This window comes from Papilio xuthus, unplaced genomic scaffold (genome assembly GCF_000836235.2).
Source record: "Papilio xuthus unplaced genomic scaffold, Pxut_1.1 DF825752.1, whole genome shotgun sequence".
In the NCBI taxonomy this organism is placed as follows: domain Eukaryota; kingdom Metazoa; phylum Arthropoda; class Insecta; order Lepidoptera; family Papilionidae; genus Papilio; species Papilio xuthus.
The window spans coordinates 426340-450732 of NW_013532897.1; the positions used below are offsets into that span (position 1 = coordinate 426340).

Here is a 24393-nt window from a genome sequence, read left to right on the forward strand (position 1 = left end):
CGTACGTCGGTCGCCAGGTGACGCAATAATTCGCTTTAATGACATCGTTAACTTGCGTATAGTGAGCGTAGCTTTGACGTACGCCTCTCGTGGAGAATGTTACTAATGTTACTACTATTCCATGCATGTATTTTTTTTTGACGATATGGTTTGCTTAAGTGTGGAGGCAGTGGTAAACTCTGAACTCTTTGGAATATCGTTGTACTGCAGCAATCGCACTTTAGAACCCATATATGTATTATAAAAGCATATTATTTTATATACACTGATTAAAAATATTATTTTCTAAGTATATGTTTATATACAGGATACTATAATTTTATTTATGTTCATAAAAGTTGCACTAGATTTTTTCAATTACAAGAAGCGAGCCAATTCTGTCCTCCATCATTTCCTCTGGTATTGTAGATGTCCATGGGCGTCGTTGATCACCTAGGTGTTTCCGCGGGTCGTTTACCTGCTTATTTTATAAAAAAATATAACTATATTTTCTGAATTGTAGAACTTGGAGTTAAGCTTCCAATAACTTGTTACCAAAATCGCACGCGCGTCATTTTGACGCGTGACCGCGTATCTAAAAGGGGTCGCATATTTCTAACTACTAAGCTCCATCAACTCGTACCATTATTATGATGCAAATGTTAATTGTAAGAGACACGCGAAAAGGCTTTTTGTTTGCGCTCACTTCTCCATATTAGAATTTTATACAGGGGACCGGTAATCCCCATACGCTAATGCGGTAAGTAAATAATGAAAATTTAACACAGTTATAGTCGTGGAATGGTTTTGACGTTTACGAGTAGGGTTGGCTTTCGTTTTATGTTAGAGGACACACCGATACAAAAATAGTCTCTGAATACAAAGGTAAACAATACGAGTTTCTATTTATTTTTAATATTCAAATCAGCTTAATAAATTAGTAGTCGGATAAGTTTGATCGCAGACTAAACATACAGATATGGATTCCTTCAACCGGCGCTCACACGCCCTCTACAATATGCATGAAAATTGCACCGACAACTTGCGGGATAACTTTAAACTACTAGTTTGATTTCGACTTCCAGCAAACTTGGGATCCGTTATCGAGATCTGGTACTGAAGGATGTATTGCGATGAAATATTCTTGGTTTCTTTGTGTGTTTGATTTAAGTTTTACTTCTTTTCAACGCCGAAGCTTTATTGGGTGTGTTCGTTTTGTTTTAGTCTAGTCATTCTTAAGTTTTGCAAATGTTACCAATCATCGTATCAAAATTAGTCAATAAAGTACAATAGTTGCTATGTCGATTTCCAAGTAAACTCATGTTTAACAAATCTCAAAATTGATTTACTAATATTTATAACCTATACATGTAGGAAACTAGCAGCTCGCGACTCTATCATCTCGTTATTAAAAAAATAATAATAAGTAGCCTATGTGATCTTCCAGACTAGTTTAAGATTTGAAAGTAGCGCCAATGATCGCGAAATTGAGGAGTAAAAGATTAGCGTGGTTTGGACATGTTATGCGGAGGGATGATGATGATATAAGCAAAAAAATAAATTGAATGTGGATGGCTACAAAGGTAGAAGAAGACCAAAAAAAGTATGGAATGACTGTGTGAAAGAGGATATGCATAGGAAGGGGATAGATTCGGACGGACGATAGAGATGTAAGGTGGAGTAATACTTACTGTGCCGACCCTCAATAGTGATAAGGGTATGTTGATGATGTGTTCTTCCAGACTATATTCTACATCCATGCCAAATTTCAGCAACATTCATGCAGTCGTTCTGGCGATACTATAAAACAGCCATCCATCTGAACGATCGCATTTATAATATAAACAAGATAACATAATATCAGATAGTAAATGTCTTAATAACATATTTTAAGTCTTTTAAAAACATAATACATTGTCATATCTTCAAGCACTGCTATCGTTATGTAAAATATCATTATCAACCGCGTCTTTTATTAAACAATAATGCAATTACAAACAAATGAAGCCACGTACCTCTCGTCGGGATGTAATTAAAATTTTATTGAACAATTATGTCACCCTCCAGCCCCGAGACACCGTCTACGACGTCTACGGTCGCCCTGTTTGCTTAAATATTAATAATATTTAGACTCTGAAGATGCCTCGAATTTATTATTTAATTTAATAAATAATAAAATCTACAAGAGTTTTTGGTTTAGTTAATATAACACATCTTGCAATTACTAAATAGGGTTATTAGTATAGATAGAAGTAAGGCATACATACATTCAAATAATTAACACGTTTACTTGTCAGTTGGGTAAATGATATTTACAGTCGAACCTTTTTTTTCAGAGGGGAATGCTTTATGCATACTCCGCGCCCCGGGGGGGACGCGATAGTTATGTGGGATTCTCCTCCATAGCGGAGGCATACCCACTAAACCCCTCTGTTCCTTCAACGCATCGGGACGGGACCACGGGCACGCTTTCGCTCTCGTCCGCGGCCCATTTACAGTCGAACCTGGGTAAGTGATGCCAAAAGACCACAATGCGCGTTTATTGGTTGTTGAAGGGTCAATGACCCTCGCTTAGGTTTCTCGTTTATCTGAGTTTGACTGTATATGAAAAATTACGATGACGTCATAGATTACACGTGGGACGCGGTGCACAATGGGCCAGCCCTATTTGCATTTTCACTCAACTGGCCAATCTGCATTGCAAACTCCCACTATGACATGTAAATATTAGCATAAACTATTTTACAGTTTGCATAATACGTACTGAACCTTATTACCTATGTTATAATGTTCATAATTGCATGATATATTCTCGTCTAACTACAGTGCAAGATTGCACCGCAAGATGTCATGCGCTGGTTTTGACACTATGCAATAATACGGTAAACAAACAGTAGTTCTAAGGCTCGCTCAAATGGAAATACAATTTTGGTTTAGGATAATATAAATGTGTGTAATCTGATATACTGTTAAATAAATTATGTTACTATTTTAATTACAAATGGCAATTTAAATTACGTAATGAAATCGACTAGAAACTTTTTGCCCCTTATTTGATATGTGCTGAGGTTTTAGACTACAATTTTCTATATCTAAAACCACGTGTATTTTCATAGTACCAATTACGTTTTTTCACGTTGTTTTAGACCCTCGTCCATCATTATTTTGTCATTTTTTCACGTGTTTGATGGAAAATTATAATATGCAATTTGTGGCAGGGAATGTAGACAGTCGGCTGATAAGCTCCCTTTACTTAAGAATTTTTTTAAAGAAATAGCGATTAAATTAAACAAAAAATTAAAGAGTATAAAAATTATTGGTTGTCTGTAAATGAGACACAGTTTAAATACATTTAGAATAATGTAAGAGGTTATTGTAAACTTAATTTTCTTATTCACATTCTGAGTGGCAGTAACCCGATAGCAGGGTAGGGAGACAGGGTATCGCCCGCGGCGTGTAATAAACCGAATCTGTGTTAATTCGATAAAATATACACGACAGTAATATGTTCGCTATCATAACGGATAACAAGCAAACTATTCACTGACGGAATACGTAACGAGGCGATTTGCCTCAAACACAAAAGCATGACATAGTGATAAGCGGTAGCGATTGTTGACTGCATAAAAAATATTATCATATTGTAGATAATTTGACTTAATATCTATAACAAAATCGCCCTTTATAAAATATCGTTATCTCTGTTTTCGCTATAACGATATGTTATATACAGAGACAAGTGTGTCTTTAGTTTTGAAACATGATAGTTCCATATACAGAACAGAACCTGCAATATCGCCCTTATCGTTCGAAAAGTATAGTATTATGAACGTGTGATAATTTTCAATCATACGCAGTGGAATCATTCATAAATTTTACACATATCTTTTCCTGTGTAAATCCGCTTCCGCTTGTTACGTAGTGTCAGCGTTATAAAATGAAATGAGAGAGACGCGCGCTTCGGTTGGATAGCGCAATCACATTGATACGTTTATTGAGATTGGGCCGCGCCCGCGGATTTGCTAAATGAGACGCGGTTATACCATTTGATTTCACTGCCTTTATACGACTTTGTATTAGACGTACGAGGTTTTATTCAAAGAAGATGTATTTCGATAAACATATACCCAATCTTATTATATACAGCGTATACTAATTCAGGATTTGGATGTTGTTAGTGAAAACGAAACAATGTTTCACTGATGTAAAATTGCCTTTAATCTTATTATAAAAAACTTTTTTCTTCCACATATACAGCATGTTGTTTTAGACCAGTAATTTATATGAAAAATTTGCTTATGTGCTGTTTATGTCGGATTAAATACAGTTGGATAACAAAAGCATTAAACAAATGCATTTGTTATCAAATCGACGCCTACCACAATCGTATTTAGTTGACGAATCTTTCGATTGACGTACTTATCTATGCGTTTTAGTTAATTCCACTCTATTTCTCATTTGAATAATAATAAAAATGATTTCACATAATGCCTAATAAATAGATGAGCAATAGCACAGTACTTACTCAATTTACCGTTGGTTTGTGAGACCAAAATCTCTGTATAAAACATATCGTCATCCTTGTCATTATCTTTGACAAAACGGAGATAACAATATTTTTGATTATGATTAAAGTCAATGCTTCCGAATCTTATTTAAAATTTCAATTTCAAAATAAATACTTATCTACAACTATACCAGGCTCTTTTTACTTATTTCCGAATGTCTTAGTGAACCTTAGAATAATGTTTTAATTCTAACAAGATATGTATGTTTATTACTGCAACTAAAGCGCTATCAAAACTTGTAACATTGTTACGCCGATTTAACGATAAATGTTTATCGAATATCGAATACATTGAGGCTATAATGGCTTGTTTATATTATTTGAGTGGGCCGGAATAAACCGCATTTGATTTACCGCGCCTCATCCAATGAATACGTTGTGACAGGACAATAAAATGAACAATTTATTACATAAACAGATTTAAAACATTGATTCAAACTTACCGCATGTCACTGTTTAAATGTATGATTAACAGAGGGTCTATCAGGAATATTTGCGATATACGTTTACGTAATATCATCGAATAAATATGCCAAAATTAACTTGCGACTCCGTCCACGCGGAATAAATAACTTAATTAGTAGCTTATGTGATATTACAAGCTGTGTTTTACTATTATGCCTTATAGGTTTCAGTAAGATCCATCCAGCCGATGGGTAGGCGCCGTACTTATCTAATAAAAAATTTGTCGATTACGAATTCTTTTACGTAAATTTTCGTGCTAGACCCCCAAAAATGTTCTTTCACACTACCGTCACAGACAGTAAGTATGGAAAATGTCATAAATTAAATAAATAATTGCTATCTAGCATCGATTTTTAATCAATTCCATTTTTAAAACTAACATATTTTTTCGGCAGTGGAAATCTATAGTTTCAAACAATATAATTGTTATTATGGTATAAAATTTGAAAATGGAATTATCAATATTCCTTCCACGCGGTCGTGCTGTCTCCCGAGGGAAGCTGGTAATGAATACATACCATGTTTACATTCGCTTGGCTCACGTGGTAATTCTTTTAAAAATAATTAACAAACACAATCTATTTATGTGGGTTCTGTATTATTTTTTAAAAATGTTATACATAAGTAATAATTTTGCTTATTAAATGATATTATGGTATAAAAAGGTTTAAGACTTTATTAAACTACTAGTTATCGCCCGCGTCCCCGCCCGCTTGGAATTACACAAAAATATGTATAATAGCTTATGTGCTCTTTCAGACTATGTTCTATATGTGTGCCAAATTTAATCAAAATCCGATAAACCGTTTCGGAGATACCTTCAAACAAACATCCATAAAAACTTTCGCATTTATAATATTAGTAATTAGTAACATTAAAATCCCTTATTTTATGTTATAATATAATATTTGTTTTTTTTTTTAAAACAAGTTTGGATGGACTAGTAACAAATTCTTAGAGCATTATTCGCAACATAACGCGTGGTCAACATTACCTTTGTAATCCCAAATATTACTATTGTAATAGCAAACTGATATAAAAACGGCTAAACACTCACGTATATTCGTCCGGTGGCTGTACCGACTAGTTTCGAGCCCATCGGGGACCCTTCATCAGTTACTGCGCGACTAGTTTCGTCGTGTTTAGTTGGTGTCGGTGTTTAGTTTAGTCGGTGCCGCCACCGGACGAAAATACGTGAGTGTTTAGCCGTTTTATATCAGTTTATTATTGTAATAGCATTTATGTAGAAAGGCAAGTTCTTGTATTGTTTCAAGGAACCCCATTATGTACATAGGAATGCATTAAAGTTTCGTTACCTCACGCCCCCTCTTAATGCATACATTTTTAATAAATTTAAGTGCACCTCTACAGTAGATGATTATAAAATAATATGCGGTTTAAAGCAAACTTTGGTTTCGTAACGATTAAGATTAATGATAGAAAGTTTCACAAATGTTAGACGACGGACCAATGAGGTTTTTTTTCTCGCATAAGTTTGTACGAAAGTTACCATTGTGACGGCCTAGAGTGTAAACAATTGTCGTTTCATTCGTCTTCTTTCCCGAAATGCCACAGTGTATAAAACATTGTCACAGAACACATGACGTGGAAATATTAAGTTAAATTATAATTAGTGAAAAACGATTTCGAATCTCACTAATCAAAATTTTTAAATTCTAAATGAATTTTTCTATAATTTCCAATATGTTCCAATAACAAAGTATTATGTGTAAAATCAGATTTATTTTGCTTTAATTAGAAATTTTTATATTTTTGTATTAAAAAGCACTATCCAGATGGCGCTATCCATGAGAGCCCTAGTCGGCCAGATTTTTATTGTTTACTAGTATCTCTATTCTTTTGTAAGTAAAAAGCGGTAGAAAATGATAAAATATTGTGTTATTTTATGTTGAATTGGCATTTCACTGTTATTATGTCTCTTAACAAACATATCTTTTATATATATAAAAGAAAGTCGTGTTAGTTACACTATTTATAACTCAAGAACGGCTTTACTGATATGGCTGAAAATGGGTGAGAAGGTAGCTTAGAGCCAGGAGACGGACATAGGATACTATTTATTCATTTTTTTTCGAATGTATGCCTTGAAGAGCTGCTTTTTATTTAACTTACTAATATTATAAATGCGAATGTTTAGATGGATATGATGTGGATGGATGGATGGGTGGGCTACACGAATTAAGTTTTTTATATATCCACGAGAATGGATTCCTTAATGGAAAACTTATCCGACGTATGAAAGAGAATCGTCCTTCATAACAAAGTATCCTTGTACTCGGTTTGTCCTCTGAAAGTTATCAAGTATTGCAGGATAACCCAATTATAACTTCCTTATCTCGGACCTTGTCAAATCTTTTACAGCCTGTTACAAAGTTTAATAACCCAGTGGTGAGTTACCGCGTTGATAAAGCGGACCACCGAATTTATAATCGTGAATTTTTCTTCATAATGCACAGAGTAATTAAAAAATAAAATTAGCAAACTTTGCGAATATTTGAAAATTTGATTTTTTAAAACAACGCTTTTATTCATTTAAGTAATTGAAGGTCATATAGAAAACAATTTCATAATTTAAAATTGTAAACCAACATTATATTGTGTGTTTCCACTGACCAAAGATATCGTACTTACTGTACTGTTATCATACTTTATACTGTTAGGAAGAAAATCCGACACTGTGCCGGTGTGGCGCAACACTAGCCTTACTAAAAAGTCGACGTTTATGTCCCCTCACTAATCATTCTGACACTTGATTTTATAACGAAAGCGCGCGATTCGCGCTAAAGATTTTTAACTATTAATGTCTTAAAACTTTCTTAAGTCTTTATACTTTAATATTATAAATGAATTAATAATGAACGAATGTTTAGATGGATGGATGGATGTTTGTTTGAAGGTATCTCCGGAACGGCTCAATATATCTTGATGAAATATGGCACATAATCTGGAAGCACACAAAAGCTGCTCATTTAGTTTTTTTAATTCCGCACATAGGGAGCCGCGGGTGACATCTAGTATAAAATAAAATCAACTTACTCTCTTTAAAATAATAGAAAAAAATATGTTTTCATACAAGTAATACGGCTATGAAAACCCAGAGTTAGTGTTATACGTTTGCATTTTAAAACAAATGACTGAATCTAAAACAAATGCATATTTTACAACGACTCTGTCACGTTAGTTACCTGTGTACTTAATAATATAACGTCAAAGTATGTCTAATTAAAAGTTTGATGCCTTCGGGACTCGCAACATTTGAGGGTTGTTATGACTCTACGTACGATCTTGTGTATAACACATGTTTATAGTAAAAAAAGGTAACTAATACAAGTAGGCATTCAAAATTCCCTTTCTTAATATTATTTTTAAATATATTTTTTAATTTATTAATACTTATAATAATAAGGAAGCAAAATAGATAACAAAATGTTAAAATTATATCGGAAATTGAAAATAAAATGTCTAGAAAGATTTCTAGTCAGATCCATCACAGTCGGAACCGAAACTGAAATGAATGACAACAAAGAGCGACATCAAATTGCATAGTCACTCACTCAGCGGTGGCACAAAGCAATGCGCTACTTGTCATCCCATTTTAAAATCTGTTTGCAAGTTATACCTAAGAAAGTACGAACTTGAGACAATTTTAAATAAAATAATATAAATTTTAACGTTAAAAATAATCTTTATTTTATCTGGCAAATAAAAAACAATTTAAAGCCTCACATTAAAATCAACATATTTCCTTTTTTCTTACGGAGGGTCAGCATAATATGTACTATCGTTCAATACATCGCAATCAACAGTTAAATCTGAATTAACTCCCTTCTTATGTTATTTTCAAAGACGTCTAAATTATAACTTTTTAAATTTTTAAAAAATATCATCTCCATAGCCTACCGGTCAATATTGAAAGCTACATATAAGTTCATCATTTATCCGCAGTAAAATTCGTTACCTTTATTAACTTTACTAACACGATAACTACTCGCGTTGCTAAAATAAAAAAAAATGCAAATTACCGATAAGCGTGGTAATATAAAAATGACTACCGTTTAAAGCCAATTGTACATAATTCGGGAACAGGGCAATAGAATGTTGTTTTCTGAAGTTAGTAGTATCCGTGGTGGTATTTACACGAAGTATGATTTATGGAATGGTGCAAATGGGTTACGGTAACAGCGGACGTGTGATTATAGTGCGGGGTACAATTATGTGCATTTGTGTACCTCACTTACTAGTGGATTTCATTTTTGACGTAACACGAGCATTACAGTATAGTAAGTGTTTACAGTAATCAATTCTGAATTTTGCATAACTGACCTATTTAAAAAAAATGGCCGATTGTGTTTGACTGATTTTTACTTTTCCAATTTGTAGTATTAGGAATATCATAATATTCTCGAAACTGCATAAGCGAGAACTTGATAAGCGAGAAACCTCTATAAGCGAGAGTCATTGTCCGCTCCCTACGGTCGACCACCATAAGCGAGAAATTACTATAAGCATAAAAAATATCTCGGCGCCTTGGACTACGCACATTCAGGTTGGATTGCATATCCTAACCTATATAATAGTAAAGTTATTAAAAAATATTATATAACTCAATTTCTCTGCATATCTATGAATTTCCACTTAAATTTAAATTTCTTTATTAAAACAAAGTTCATTCCAGCTAACAAAATTTTAGAATACATTAAACTGGAGTTTGCAATGCAGATCTGTACGATGCAAATTTTAATATAGAGATCTGAGGCGGCTTGCTCCAAACTCAAACATGTCAGATGGAGCATATTGGTTCTGGATATATTCATAGTTTAAGTGCTGCAGACAGCATTCACAAAATATCAAATATTGGAACCAATTGAGTGCAATTTAAAAGGAAAATTTTTCTCTATATAGAACCCAAACAATTTAAAAACATTTGAACGAATGTGATACCCTTATAAGAAAATAAATCGACATACATAACATTAAAGTAATCTTTGTGACAAAAAATCTAATTTATATTACGATAGTTCAAATAAATTAGCAACTAATAACCGCGGAAAACATCGCCCTATCCAACATGAGAGAATATTATTCATCCAAAATAACAGCTAGAAAGTTAATACTCTATGCTTAATATATGAAATAGGTGAATTCTTTAGACGGAGCTGCTTGCACGTTAGCTGCGGTCATTGTGTTGCTGAGGCTTTTAGTAAACTTCATAGCTTTTAACAAAAATCGACAGCCCTAAAAATGCCTATGTCCGACCTATATTATGATTTAGTTCGGGGATGTATTATAATACCTATTTTTTTTTGTTACATAAATAAGTGTAATATAGAAAACATTAATTATATTAAATAAAAGTTAGTCGCGTAGAGATATGTATTCAAATTATTCGTCATTTAAGAACAAGACATATCGTAACGTATAAAGACCGCGCGGTGTGTAAACTTTAGTGCGTAAACGAGTTTTTTGCGCAGCGTTGTTTTGTCGCGCTCTCTCTCCATACATTTGTCTCGTTCCCGCAAGCGTTTATTCATCGCACGGCACGGCAACCGCGCGGCAGCGTCAGTCTCGCTCGAACACGCGTCGTATTTCGTGTGAATAAAAGGTTGTGATTGTGAATGTAAAATGGATGTCTATGACCCAGAAGACCTTATTGCGGCGGTTAAAAAACGACCATTGCTATACGATAAGTTCGCTGACAATTATAATGATAGATCAGCGAAGTATTCCAACTGGATACATGTGGCTGAGGAAGTTACGGAAAACTGGAACGACCTCGACGAGAAAGATAAAGAATTAAAAGGTCAGTGGTATAGGTGCAGCACAATTATAGCACAAAAAAGGTTAATCATCTTAACGATATGATGATGAATACTGATTATTTAAAAGACTAATATGGTATTCATATTTTCACTAATATATAAGTATAAGTAAATTACATATTGCTATGTATTTCTCTTTCAATCGTTAAATAACGTGAGATAAAAGCCGTGATGGAGCCGTGGCGCCACGCCGTGCCCTACCGCCTAGTGGCTGTAACTAACAACTCAGTTCCTATCAAAATGTCAATAGAGTTGAAGCTTTTTACTATAAAATACTGAGCCGTGATGTTAGTATTTTTAGGGGTAGCGGCACCGTACCTGTGTCCTTATTTTTTATAGCACGAAAGTTTTTATTTGATTGTAATAAATGGTTAAAAATTGTTTTCAGCCAAAGAAGTACAAAGTAAATGGAGAAATATGAGAGATAATTTTAGACGAGAAATATCTGATAAACAAACTACCAGTAATGGCTTAAAGAAAAAAACCAAATATAGATATTTTCAGCATCTATTATTTTTGCTTCCACAGTTTCAAAACAAGGACAGTAATTCTAAATCAAAATCGTCTGTTACGATGGATAACGAACGAGAAGTCAGTGAAAATTCATTAACCAGCAATAAGAGGCGTGGACGAAGATATACAATTTTTAGAAGTGTCCCAAATAAAATTCGCAGGACGCAAGAACCGATGGTAAATTTAATTCAACCAAAGTCATCTTATTCATGGACAGAGGAAAATGAAGTCAGAGATTTTTGTAGATCACTGGTACCTTCACTATCAAAACTGGACGACGAAGATAGACTGTCAGCTAAGATAGAAATTTTAAATGTACTCCGTAGATTTTCTACACCGAAACATTTAAGGATTAACAACGCAACTATCAACGAAACCCAAACATTTAATACATATCAACCGAGTACAAACATGGAGTCAATACACAATCAAATAAACCCATTATCTCCACTTCAAACTGCTCAGGATTTACCCATACAAAATATTAATACAAATCCTGCACCAATGATAACTTATAGCATTGATATTAGTCAAATAAAATCAGATATGAACGACAATTAACAAATAGGAATAGGAAATGCAATAGGAACAGGAACAGAACAATATTTAACTAGATTAAGATTTTTAAGTGTAAACAATAATTGTAAATAAAAATACTCTAAATATCTAGCTTATTTTTCAGATCACAATTAGAAACACATACCGTTTAGAAAATTCATGCTATTTACCAATCAAAAGTGTAGACTTTCATACTAAGCTTAAAGTTTTTTTTTATATCATAAGGTGGCAAAGGAGCAAGCGGCCACCTAATTCCTTGACCATTGTCCATAGACATACGCAATTGCATATGCGTTGCTTACCTTTAATCTACGGAGGAGAGGATGCACAGAAAGAAAATATCTTCCTTTCCCATGCATCCTCTCATCCGGAAAGTCCACTTCCACTTTCCATCCTTTACTTATAAAAAAGGGGTGGGAAGGGAAAGAGGACTAAATTAGGCCTCCGGGACGCACACTCATCAGACGAAACACTTGACGCCTGTCTTCTGTGTGGTCGTGGCATTTCACCGGGCGAGCCGGGCCAATTCAAAAAGTAAAGGGCTCCCAGTGACCATTTAATGTTTCTGAGTGCGGCAGTCTACCTATCAAATGTGGATATTCTCTCTAAACACAAGTTCCAGTTAGCCGGAGACCGCAGCACACTACACGCTTTTAGGCTGGCGAAGGGCTTTTAACAAAAATCAAATACAGGCTCGGCTCCGGTATTAAGCTCGAATTTCAGAGACACGCTTGCATACATACACTTTAGTGCATTGAGAAATTGAGCGTCGACAGAAATACGGTCAATTGCTAGTCTTGTTTCACGAACACAAAAATAATACAGATTATTTTACCGTAGTCGGTGGGGACTTGACGACCTTAATGATAAATAATTTAAATAAACTAGAGACTTGAAATCCCAATTACTAGAAGAAAAATTGATGAACCCAAAAGAGTCTCGTGCTAAACACTCGAGGTGAGATTTTAATGATAAAGCCTTGAGAACAAGTTTGCAAAAAGACAATGAATTAGGGCTCTACGGATAACTTTTGTGTCTATTCGCGGCGATAGTCTAAATCAGTCTTTCCCAAAGTAGGCGATAACTCCCCCTTGTGGGCGCTGCAGGTCTCAAGTTGCGGGTTATAGTAAAAGTTTCGTTTACAATTCTCCGTTAATATACATATATTATTACAATAATCAATTAATTTAATTTGAAGTTATAGTGGTTTTTAAATATGTGAAAATATGGGGGCGCTAAAAATATTTATTCTCAAAGTGGACAGTAGACAGTAAGTTTGGGAACCACTGGTCTAAATGAAGAAAAAAATCAAACAAATATATAAAGCTTAATCAATTCATCCATGTATAATAAGTAAGTGCTATAGAGAAAGTATGTAAAATAATTTAGTATGTAGTTTATTTTGCAGCAGCCTTGAAAGCGAATACCAGCTTTTAATATCCTGGCCGAGCTTAGCCGGCGCTGAGAGACGCTAAGCAAGCCAAATGAAAAATTTGGAAGTTTAATATTCATCTATTCTTTTGACCGGACGGCAAAGAATACGACCGAAATACTGGCTGAAAAGCATAGAGTGGATTAGGTTCATGCCTTTTATTTTCTAAAATGTAGGGTAAAATCAAATATTTAAAATTAGAAACGCTTTCACGAATACGTTTTGAAACTTGTGTGTCTATAAAACGATTCAAAAAGGCAGGTAATTGTTTGCTTCATTTTATTTTCATCAACAACAAGTATTTCGAAGAGTTGAATTGTTAATGTGCTCTCGTCTAAGAGGAAATGCACAATGTAAATAAAGCAGAGCTTTCGCCACGATTCAGAATCGACTTAACATCAGTTTTTAATACCTGGCTTTGTTTTAAGCCGTACTTAGCAGCGCCCTGAGATGTTTCCCAACTCTCGAACGCGATGAGTCTCGAGGATTTATCGCCGTTTTTTATTCATCGCAAATAGGACGATGCAAGTCGAATGAACGAACTTTACGATATAAAAGTCTGATAAAACTGACTACTAACGGCCATTTACTATGCAGTTTACCCTTAATTTTTTTATGTTAGCTTACTGTGCATATTATCAAACGAATTTGGGCATCTTTTTTTAAATATTAAATCTTTAGGCAAGTGATTGAGAAATATCAGAATAGTATAAAACAGTGAAAGTGATATACAATTATTTCACTTTATTGAGCTCTTGAAGTGCTAAGGTTGCCTCGGCGGCTCGAGTGGCGATGGTCGCAGCCCTAACGCCCTGTTCAGGGCTCGCATTGTGACCGGAATATTTTCTGGTATTATCACATGCGTGATGTGAATACCGGTTGTGACGGAATTCACAAGCGTAAAGCGATTTTTATAAAATACGAATTTTTAAAAATAATTTATTTATGTCCACAAATAAATTTTCCGGAATATTATGTTTTTCTCAAAAGATTTTTTCGAAGTAACATTTTCAAACTGCCCAAAAGAGCTTCAGCATCTAATAATATACTGTTCTGTACTGATTTATATATATTATAAATGAGAAAAATTAGATGGATGGATGTTTGTTTGAAGATACCTCCGGAACGGCTAAACGTATTTTGATGAAATATTTGATACATAGTCTGGAAGAACATATAGGCTACTTAGTATATATGTATTTTTTTTAATTCCGCGCGGTCTGAGTCGCGGTCGGCTGCTAGTTTATACCTACAAGTCCTTCTAACCAGCTAGCTAGCTTCTAACTTTCTTAGGTCTAAGAATTTTCAGATCAGTAGTTTTAGAGTAACTTAAAACAAACAATCGAGTACTTTACCATTGTTATTTAAAAAAAAAACCCATACGCGTCAGCTTCTAAATTGTACCAACAGCAAGCTATCTTTCATATTTTCTTTCCTCGCCTCCAACGCATGCGATTGGTTGGGGCGTGGGAAATTCTCTTTGTATATATAATACACGACAAATTTCTAGTGCCCCTATTTAATAGACCTATTATTAGATTTATTTTTCTGTTTCTATATGATTATTGTAGTCGTATAAATTTAATTTTCTGAAATTGTAAGAAAGATTGTTTAACGTTCTTTTATGTCGTCGTAGCCGGTGGTTTATGAGACCAAAATCTGTGTATATATCGTCATTCCTTTGACAAAACAGAGATAAAGTTTTTAACAGAGATTTTGGTCTCAGGAACTCACTGTACGTGAGTCAGTGTGTAAGCAATACCTTTCTTGTTCCTCGTATTTCTTACAAACAGACATAGATAGCATAATAGAAGTGTGCAATATTACTAAGGCATACTCAGAGTTCTTTAAAAAGATTTAGAAACAAATTAAATTAACCAGCTTTTTAGATATCTAACTTTTGTCATAAAAATATGTATCTCTTACGTATGCTAATTACCTTTCCCTTAAGGATTTTAATTCAACGACAGTATAACTGAAATTATCAGAATAATTGTTGCTGTTGAGAAGTTGGCAAGTCACGTTTACCAGAACAAAGACAATCTGCATGCTCATTTGTTTAATGTTAGTTTTGCGAATTCACGGCTGCTTTGCGTCATCAGATATGTGTAACAATTTCTGCAGGCATAAAAAAAACAAGATAGGTAGTCGTTGTGGCATCGTTAGTTACCTTATGGTTAACTAAATATTCAACAAAGTCGTTATTTTTTTTTACAGTATCTTAATTTTAACAATCTTATTGGATTGGAATAATTTGCTATCACTGGACTAAACGGTAAATTTCTTGTGATGCTTCTTCGACTAAACCAGTGGTTCCCAAACTTATTTTGTCTACTGCCCACTTTGAGAATAAATATTTTTTTAGCGCCCCCATATTTTCACATATTTAAAAACCACTATAACTTCAAATAAAATTAATTAATTATTGTGACCTATATATGTATATTAACGGAGAATTCTAAACGAAAGTTTTACTATAACCCGCAACTTGAGACCTGAAGTGCCCACAAGAGCCGTTATCGCCCACTTTGGGAAAGACTGGACTAAACGAAGGTTGCTGGCCAGTTCTTATCTTTCCCTCATATTTAAACTCAATCCTACGAAATATTTCGATTGAACATTTACCTACCACATTAAGTCGTCAAGTGAACCTTAATGTTATTTTAAGAAATCTACATTCACTGTCTCCTTAGTGTCCAAATAACTGCTCTAAACATGACAGTACATATTAATAGAGTACAGGTCATTAGAAAGAAAATAATTACAGTAGTAAAATAATCTGGAAGGGGCTGGGGGTAGTTGCAGTAAGGGTGCTTCAGCGTAGGTTGACGTGCGACATATGGCCAGCGAAGCACGTTTCGTAACTTTCCTACTCACAAACAGTCCGCTTATTTGTTATACAGACCTATGAGATTCATAGACATGACATAATAAAAAAAAATAAGATATGGCTAGTGCTATACATCGTTACCTATACTTGATGACGTCACAACACTCACAAACTTGTTAGTAACAAAATACACTTTAATTTGGCGACACATAATCCTATGTATCTTTGTTAACTCGAAATGAAAAAAAAGGACTTAAATATTTTGTTGTTTGTATATTCTAAACTCTATGGTAAAGAATAAATGAGGCAGCCGTATCCTTGCTTGATGCAACACTAGCACCGTTTCCCCAACAAACATATATCCCGGGAAAAATCCTTTGCGACGCGCTCGCAAAGTTTTCAGTCCTTCTACGAACTGGGATACCTGCGCTTTGTTCCCGGCTGTTGTCCCTCCGCTATAAATCGGGATCACAGTCTCCAACTGTACAAATAACTAAAGTGCACCTAAAAAGAGATCGTTTAGCGAGATTGTGACATCGTGCAGTTTTAATTCGCTTTTAATGTCTTTAAAAGTTATTATACGTTAACTTTGTTAAGATAATAATTATATTTACGTAAATCTTTATATATATAATTCTTCTGTGAGTGTGTATGTCACTGAACTTTACTCAAACGACTGGACCGATTTTGATGAAATTTTTTGTGTGTTCTGGGAATGGTTTAGATTCACAATTTTCATCAAATATTAACTTCATATTAATTTATTCAAATTAAAGACGTGTAGACAGGACAACGTCTGTCGGGTCCGCTAGTATTTGTATATTTTGACTCTGTGGTTGGCCTCTATGTGTTATCTTATGATTAACATCGGTAATAAAACGTCATAGATCAACTAATAAAATTGGAGTGTCTGTATGTGATAACAAAATAACAATTCGTACTACGCAAACGCGATGTATTTGCAATGCTTATAACGTAAAAATAATTTTAAAATACTTGTTCGTCCGAAAATAAGCGTTTTTTTTTCGTTAACAGCTCGACTTGACGGCGTTTATACTGGAAGGTTGGTTCTGTGTGCGGGAGTAACTTAGGCTCCTTTTTACTTCGCTGGCAAAATGGCTCGCAACCAAAAATTTCCTAAATAAAATTATGTAAAAAGTAATTGAAATTGTCGCTTTGTACCATCCTGACAGTTCGTCAGAATTGCATTGCAAAAAGACATAAAAACTCTTCGGTATACCGCAGCATATTTCAGTGGTTCACGCCGAAAAAAAGAGTAATTCGAGTGGCAACTGGCAACACCAAGAGTGGTGGAATGAAAAAAGTTCATTCATCCGCGCGCAGCTGGAGTAGGCGGTACTGCGGTTGTTTGCTCAGTACTCGACGACGTCCGCAATGAAGACAAGATACGATTTCTTTGCGTAAATTATGCAACTTGGATTTATTGTGCTATTTATATAGATATAAAAGTAAGCTGCTTTAAAAAAACTAATAAGACCTTTCTATGAAAATCTATAATTTAAGAAAAATAATAGCAAAAGTTTTTGCCTTAATTTACTTTAATTCAGTAGTCCACAACCATCAGGCGCTTTAAACTGTATTAATTTAGATTCTTTAAGACACAAAGGTTAATAAAAACCATTAAAGCTTCCACTTAATAATTAGTCGGATATCTTTCCGCTGCATCTAGAGCCTTTTGCAGCATCTGCAAAATATTCTACGATCTTAGTGTTTACTATTTATTCATTAAGACGGCGGGGATCGGGTCATTAATACGAAGCTGTCCGCGGCCGCTCGGCTTAGTCTAAAGCAAATGCTCTAAAGAACTGAGAAACATTTAAAAGGAAAGATTAAAAAATATAAGTCTAGATAATTCAAAGCCGTAAGACATGGAATTCTAAAAAAAATCTCCTAGAAAATTCTTGATTTTTTTTTTAATTTGTACCGCATTTTTTAAATTGACTTAATATGAAAAATTTAGAACGTAGTTAATCCTTTTAAAAACTTTATTGGTTACATAGTTTGTACATTATTCAGTATAATGTAAAATTCAATAATTATGCGTGTCTAGATTCGTCTTAAAGTATAAGGAAACAAAATGATTTATGAAGGTTAAAATTCTTTTTAATATAGCATCTGCGCATCTTTCGCGCCTCGCCAGTTACGCCGGCTGACGTTGCGCTCTGTTGGCTCGTACCCGACGTGTGCGACTAGCTTTAAGTAATATACTATTAAAATTAAATTCAAAGAAATTTGGAATGCACGTGTGACACAGGCTTTACATAACCAGGCAATCGATAATTGTTCTTATAATAGATTTTCAGATAGTGTTTTACAATATCCTTATCGTATTTTATGTAATCTAATTAACCTTTTAAGTGTTTTAATTGTGGGAGTCACAGCCGGAGAATACTTTTTCAAATAAAACATAGTCTTCTTTAACTCATATATTTTAGAATTGTAAACAACAACTTTTTCAAAAACACCGCTGTTACATTGTCTTCTTCATTCCCCCGAATGCCAGAAAAACATGGCCGTCATTCAGACGAGCAATTACAATACTTTTAATTTACGATAACGAAATACAGTCAGATAAATAACACGATAAGTTGAATACTTCTATTTTATATTTGAGAATCAAATATTTAAATAATCTTTTGAATCGTAATACAAATGATTAATGTTGTTATATTAAATAAACAAAAGTGTTATTGACTTATAGCATAGACTAAATAACGTTTTTGGTTAAGGAATTATAGAATATATAAAATGGCTAACATAATATTGATTGAATTGTATAGTTTGAGATATCGATAGTCAAACTGTTTTCTGCAGCTCCAATTTTTATACATGAAACGGTCGTTTCGTTTTTAATAAGACAAGGATTTCATAAACTATTAGGATCATCGGTGTAAAGAGTATATTTTGCATTTCTTCTATAGTAATAACGTATTGAAAAACTCCAAAACTACAGTAATGTTTCTAACAATCGTTTTATTATAAAGACAACTGTAATTTATCCTATATAAGCTGTCGCCCTCGTCTCTGTCCGCGAGGAATTTAAAAAAAAACTTAATTAGTAGCTTATGTGTTCTTCATGACTATGTTCTACATCTATGCCAAATTACAGCGAGATCTATACAACCGTCCTCCAAACATTCACATTTATAATATTAGTTATTTTATTCAACTTAGGTAACAAGTTAAAAAAAGTTGCTTTTTATTTATTTTTGAATATTATAAAATTCAATTAATTGTGGTTAAAGTCTTATAATTTTTGAAAAAGGTATAACAGCAAACTATCACATAGCCTCACCATTATATCATAAACAAGATAAAGCTTTATTAATTCTGGTAGAACAGACTAGACCCTAGAGAACGGCCCTATGCCTAACATGAAACGGGTGTGGCCGAACCTAACTTTACAATTTACATGGGCCCCTTGAGATTGCGTTCAGATTTACTCTGTCGATGACATTATTGATATTACATACAACTACATTGTTACCTAAAATATACGTACAACCTTTTTAAATATAGAAAATTACTTGACTTCTTATATTTTTGTTATTAAACTTTTTTAATTGCGAGTTACAAGATAATTATGACCTTTGTTAACAGTGGAAACTCACTTTAAACGCTTTATACGAAAATGTAACCTAAACTGTTTTATGAAAATATTGAAATTGATATTGTTTTTATGTTGTCTAATCACGAAACAAATAAAGATCTTCATTCTCACCCCTCCCCGGCCCTCCCCCCACCCGTTTCTTCTTAACCTAAAATAACACACTAAAACAATACACAAATTTTGTTTCAAAAGCTGCTGAATGCACAGAACAGAACTCATGGATGGCTTCTGAGACCAAAACTGTATATAAAATATAGTAATCCCTTTTATAACCTTTGACAAAACAGATATAACAATATGTTTTAAACGTGGATTTTAGTATCAGAAACCCACAGTTAGATAATTAAACAAGTGACTATAAGTACTAGATCATTAATGAAACAGTGTGACTCAATGTAGGCTCTCAAAACTGCATATCAATCGTGTTGGGGAAGATATTGTGAGCATACGAGAAATAAAACATTCCCTGCATACATCCGCGTTCACTAGGTGTGGCCCATAAACAAAGCGTGGAGCGATTTAAGGTATAGTTGCACTATTTAAGATTTGATATAACTACGTAAAGGTTTAGTAAAGAAGTAAATTAAAAACCTTGTGAGCTATCAATTACCGTGGATTCCTAACACCAAAATCCCTCTTTAAAACATATCATTATCTCTGTATTTTACAAAGATAATGACAAGGATGACGATATGTACATAAATGTTGATCTCAGAAACTAAAACAGATAAATAATTTAATTATTACACAATCGGTACAAAAAAGTCGAAGTTCGATAGTACATCGTAAATCGCGTGATCATAAAGCTTGCGACACACTACGCAGTTACCGCGTAACGTACAGATGCGGGGCCGGCGCGCATAACGAATGTCCAAACACTGAATAGCTGATGAACAATTTGCATACGTGAATCGCTATAAATTACAGTGACACCGTTCTATACCTAATTTGGGACATCCTTCATACTGTTACATCATTGTTAATAATATTGTTTGTTTATCAGGATATTTGATATAATTACAAAGCAATAAATAATTTCTCTGGTATTTAAATATACCTAAAAATTGACAATACCTTTAAGGCAATAAAATTTATTTTATGTTTTCTTTTATAAATCGTTTATTTTTATTAAACACTATAAATTAAAGCTTTAAAATAATGCATATTTTCTTTAATTAATTTAAATCATTTAAACGAAAAAAAATTATATTTTTTTGTATATTTTTGTTATTTGTGGTCACCCTAAGTTAGATCGGATGTTAGAACCATTTCATTGATTGAAATGTCCTGCAAACGCACCAAACTGTGATCGCGCCGAAACAACATGGCTGCCAACGATTTATAAATGTTTCAAAACGGTCTTGCTTCTAACGTGCTAATGGTCGCCCGCGACTCCGTCCGCGAGGAATAAAAAAACTTAGTTAGTAGCCTATGTGTTATTCCATACTATGTTCGATATGTATGCCAATTTTGAGCGAGATCCGTTAAGCCGTTCCGGAGATACTTTCAAACAAACATTCGCATTTATAATGTTAGTAAAGTAATAAGTAACAAGTAAGATAGTCTATTTTAAAAAAATAATCTGGAATAGTATGACATAAAAAAAAATGCTGATGTCCATGGGCGTCGTTGAACACCTCGGTGTTCCCGCTGCTCGTTTGTCCCCTTCTGTTATAAAAAAAAATTATCACATGCCAAACTATGATAAATAATATAAAATAATATATATAATAGTCCGCTTTACCCTATAATTGTGTTTGCCTACAAACTTAATGTATCCCTTCAGCTCTTAAATCCAATTTTACGACTTCTTTCTACGGGATTGTGGAGACACGGCCAATAAGGCAGCGCACATAGTGTTAAGAAATAGTATAACGTATGAATATCATTATTAATATCACAAAAACATTTAATTGGACTGAGTTAAGTGCTCGGTAAAAGAACAAAAATTATTGACAAAAGCGTTATATAAACATATAATGTAATCTATATATAGTATTAATAAAATTTGAGTGTCAGTGTGTAATATAATAGATGTCATATTTCGCGGAATTGATTCATTAGCGTTACTGACAACGAAAACATAATTTTAAACATTTTTGGTTGTCTATCAGTTTGTCTGTTAGCAAATCTGCAAAAAGGCTAGGCCGATTATAACGGGATTTTTAATTGAAGGTAGCTTGTATGTGGGTGTAGCTTGGGCTACTTATTAAAAATTTATTAAAAAAAATGTAGTCGTCTATGTTATAAATGAGTTATTAAAACGCTATCAAATCTAATGTAACCCCACCTTTATTATGGTCGCGGAAGTACAGAGAATTTCGTTTATAATTTTAGATCGGTCGACCACTAAGCCTATGGGAGGATTTTCTTTATCGTCGGCTTCTATGATCTTTATTTATACGTAGAACGGATCGTTGGAAGTTCCGGTGAGATAGCGCGTGATTTATTTTTATGAAGTAAACCTATGGTCAACATAGACAAGAATTTGAGGATAGTTTTGTAATTTTTTAACTTGGGGTTAAGAGAACACTAGCATCCAAGGTGTCATGTGCTATATTTACGTGTTAAAATTAAATTATAACATATCAACATTAGGTTAATATTATTGTAACAAGCCTGGTTAAGTATTGCCTAGTCACTCCTAACTTAGGGTAGGCTCCGAGTCCCTTAGTGGTGACGTATAGTGAACTGCTGATGATGATTATGATGCGTAAGTGTATTAAAATAACGTTTGGTATAAATAAGTTTACGGTTATTAGAGTATTTACGTAAGTACTACTTAAATCGTCTTTCTATAACAACAATTGAATTTATTAAATATATAAGTCAATTCTAAATAACAAAAGTAATATAACTCAGTTCTGAAATAAAAGAAAAAACGAAACAAAAATACATCATAAAAATACCGTCAAAGTAAACGTCATTAGCGTGAGATAAAACGTTTATCAACATAGTACAGGCAGATTTGATGAAATTTCCGGACGCCCTCCGTGCCACTCGTTCACTGACCGGATATTGCGATGGACCGACTGACCGAATGAAACGGGTCACGGCTGGAGCCGGAGGGGGACATTCATTCATTCAAATAGACAAACATCGATCACTTTGTAAGACATTACGAGTAATATCTTTAGTTCGCAGCATAGATAAACAAATCGGAAATATTTATTTTCTATACATACTAATTTTTTTTTCCAAAATTCCCTCTAAAATCTCTTTGGATGTTCGAAGACGTCCTCAATTCTTTTATCGATTTATACATTCGTATATTAATATTGAGATGTTCAGCGGTTTCTCATTTAGTATTATAACAATTCACAAGAGACAAAACCGCAAAGATTTCTAAAATAAAAAGTACACTGCAAAGAGTCTGTGCAAGCGAGTGGATTGTCGGCAGTAGACATAAAAAATGTGAACCAATTTCACTTCCAGCCGCAGACTGTCATGAATATTAACCATTTCGCACCACGCTCATAGATTAAGCTTCTTTTTTTTGTAGAAGCGACACTTCTCTATAAATAAACTAAGCCATAATTATAGTACACCTATCGATAGATATAAAACTAGAAACTTTTATTACTTTGATTGGACCCTGATGATTTCTCTCATTATTTAATTATATTTTAAGGTTTCATACAAATTGTAGAACAATAGCGATCTACTATTATATAATTAAAAACTTCTTATAAATAATAGTCTTTGATGTATAAGTGTCGTAAAGTCAACGGTAAATGGCCGTATTACAGTTGTAACTGCCGTTTACAAATAAAGCGCAATTTTCTCAAAGCAACACGTATATAGAATGTGATCCTTTGAAGACAAAATAGAGAGATCGCATCTGTATTTATCGGAACACAAGACGAACAGTGTGCCAAAATACATTTGTTCAAAAAGTCCATGGGCGTCGTTGAACACCTCGGTGTTCCCGCAGCTCCTTTGCCCCCTTATGTTATAAAAAAAACAGTTTATAGATTAATAATAATAATAATAATAATAATATAACAGAGCACTCATAACACATAAATAAATACATACACACACACACACCCACGCACACGAGCACACACATACACACACAAACACGCACAAACGAATGATAGATTAGCTTCATTACACACCACATGCTGCATTTACTTGTACTTGTACCGTAAATGCAGTTTGTACCAGCCAAAAGGCTGAGAAAAATAAACAAACACGATAATAATAATAAAGTTTTATTGTACATTCAACAAATCTGGTTCAATATAACCTTGGCTCCTTTACTAGGTCTCCCTGTATTAAAGGAGCCAATGACTTCCTATGACTTACATTGCGTATGTACAATTTTTAAAAGTTGAGCAATAATTTAGTAATCTAAAAAGAACAAACAATAGTAACTAGAAATTATATAAAAAAAGCTAAATTAGTTAAAAATTAATAAATGTTTAAGTGTACCAATGTGCGTGTATGTGTTGGGTGTTTGAACGGGGTGTATGTGTGTGTGTGTGTGTGTATGCGTGGGTGTGTGTGTATGCGTGTGTGTGTGTCTGTGCGTGTGTGTGTGTGTGTTCGTGTGATTACATAGAATTGTTAATT

General features: G+C 33.8%; 1 protein-coding gene across 1 annotated transcript; it reads left to right on the plus strand.

The window, feature by feature from the left end:
- Positions 1-10606: 10606 nt before the first annotated feature.
- Positions 10607-11984, plus strand: LOC106125869 (uncharacterized). The gene is made up of 2 exons (XM_013323281.1): positions 10607-10832; positions 11240-11984. The coding sequence occupies exons 1-2, from the start codon at positions 10655-10657 to the stop codon at positions 11923-11925; spliced, it is 864 nt and encodes a 287-aa protein (XP_013178735.1). The 5' UTR covers positions 10607-10654; the 3' UTR covers positions 11926-11984.
- The last annotated feature ends 12409 nt before the right edge of the window (positions 11985-24393 follow it).

Excerpts from the sequence above, each read along its gene's own strand:
- LOC106125869 (XM_013323281.1), top strand. The coding sequence starts at position 10,655 with ATGGATGTCTATGACCCAGAAGACCTTATTGCGGCGGTTAAAAAACGA. Across the intron at positions 10,833-11,239 it reads GAAAGATAAAGAATTAAAAG|CCAAAGAAGTACAAAGTAAA; the intron begins GTCAGTGGTATA and ends AATTGTTTTCAG.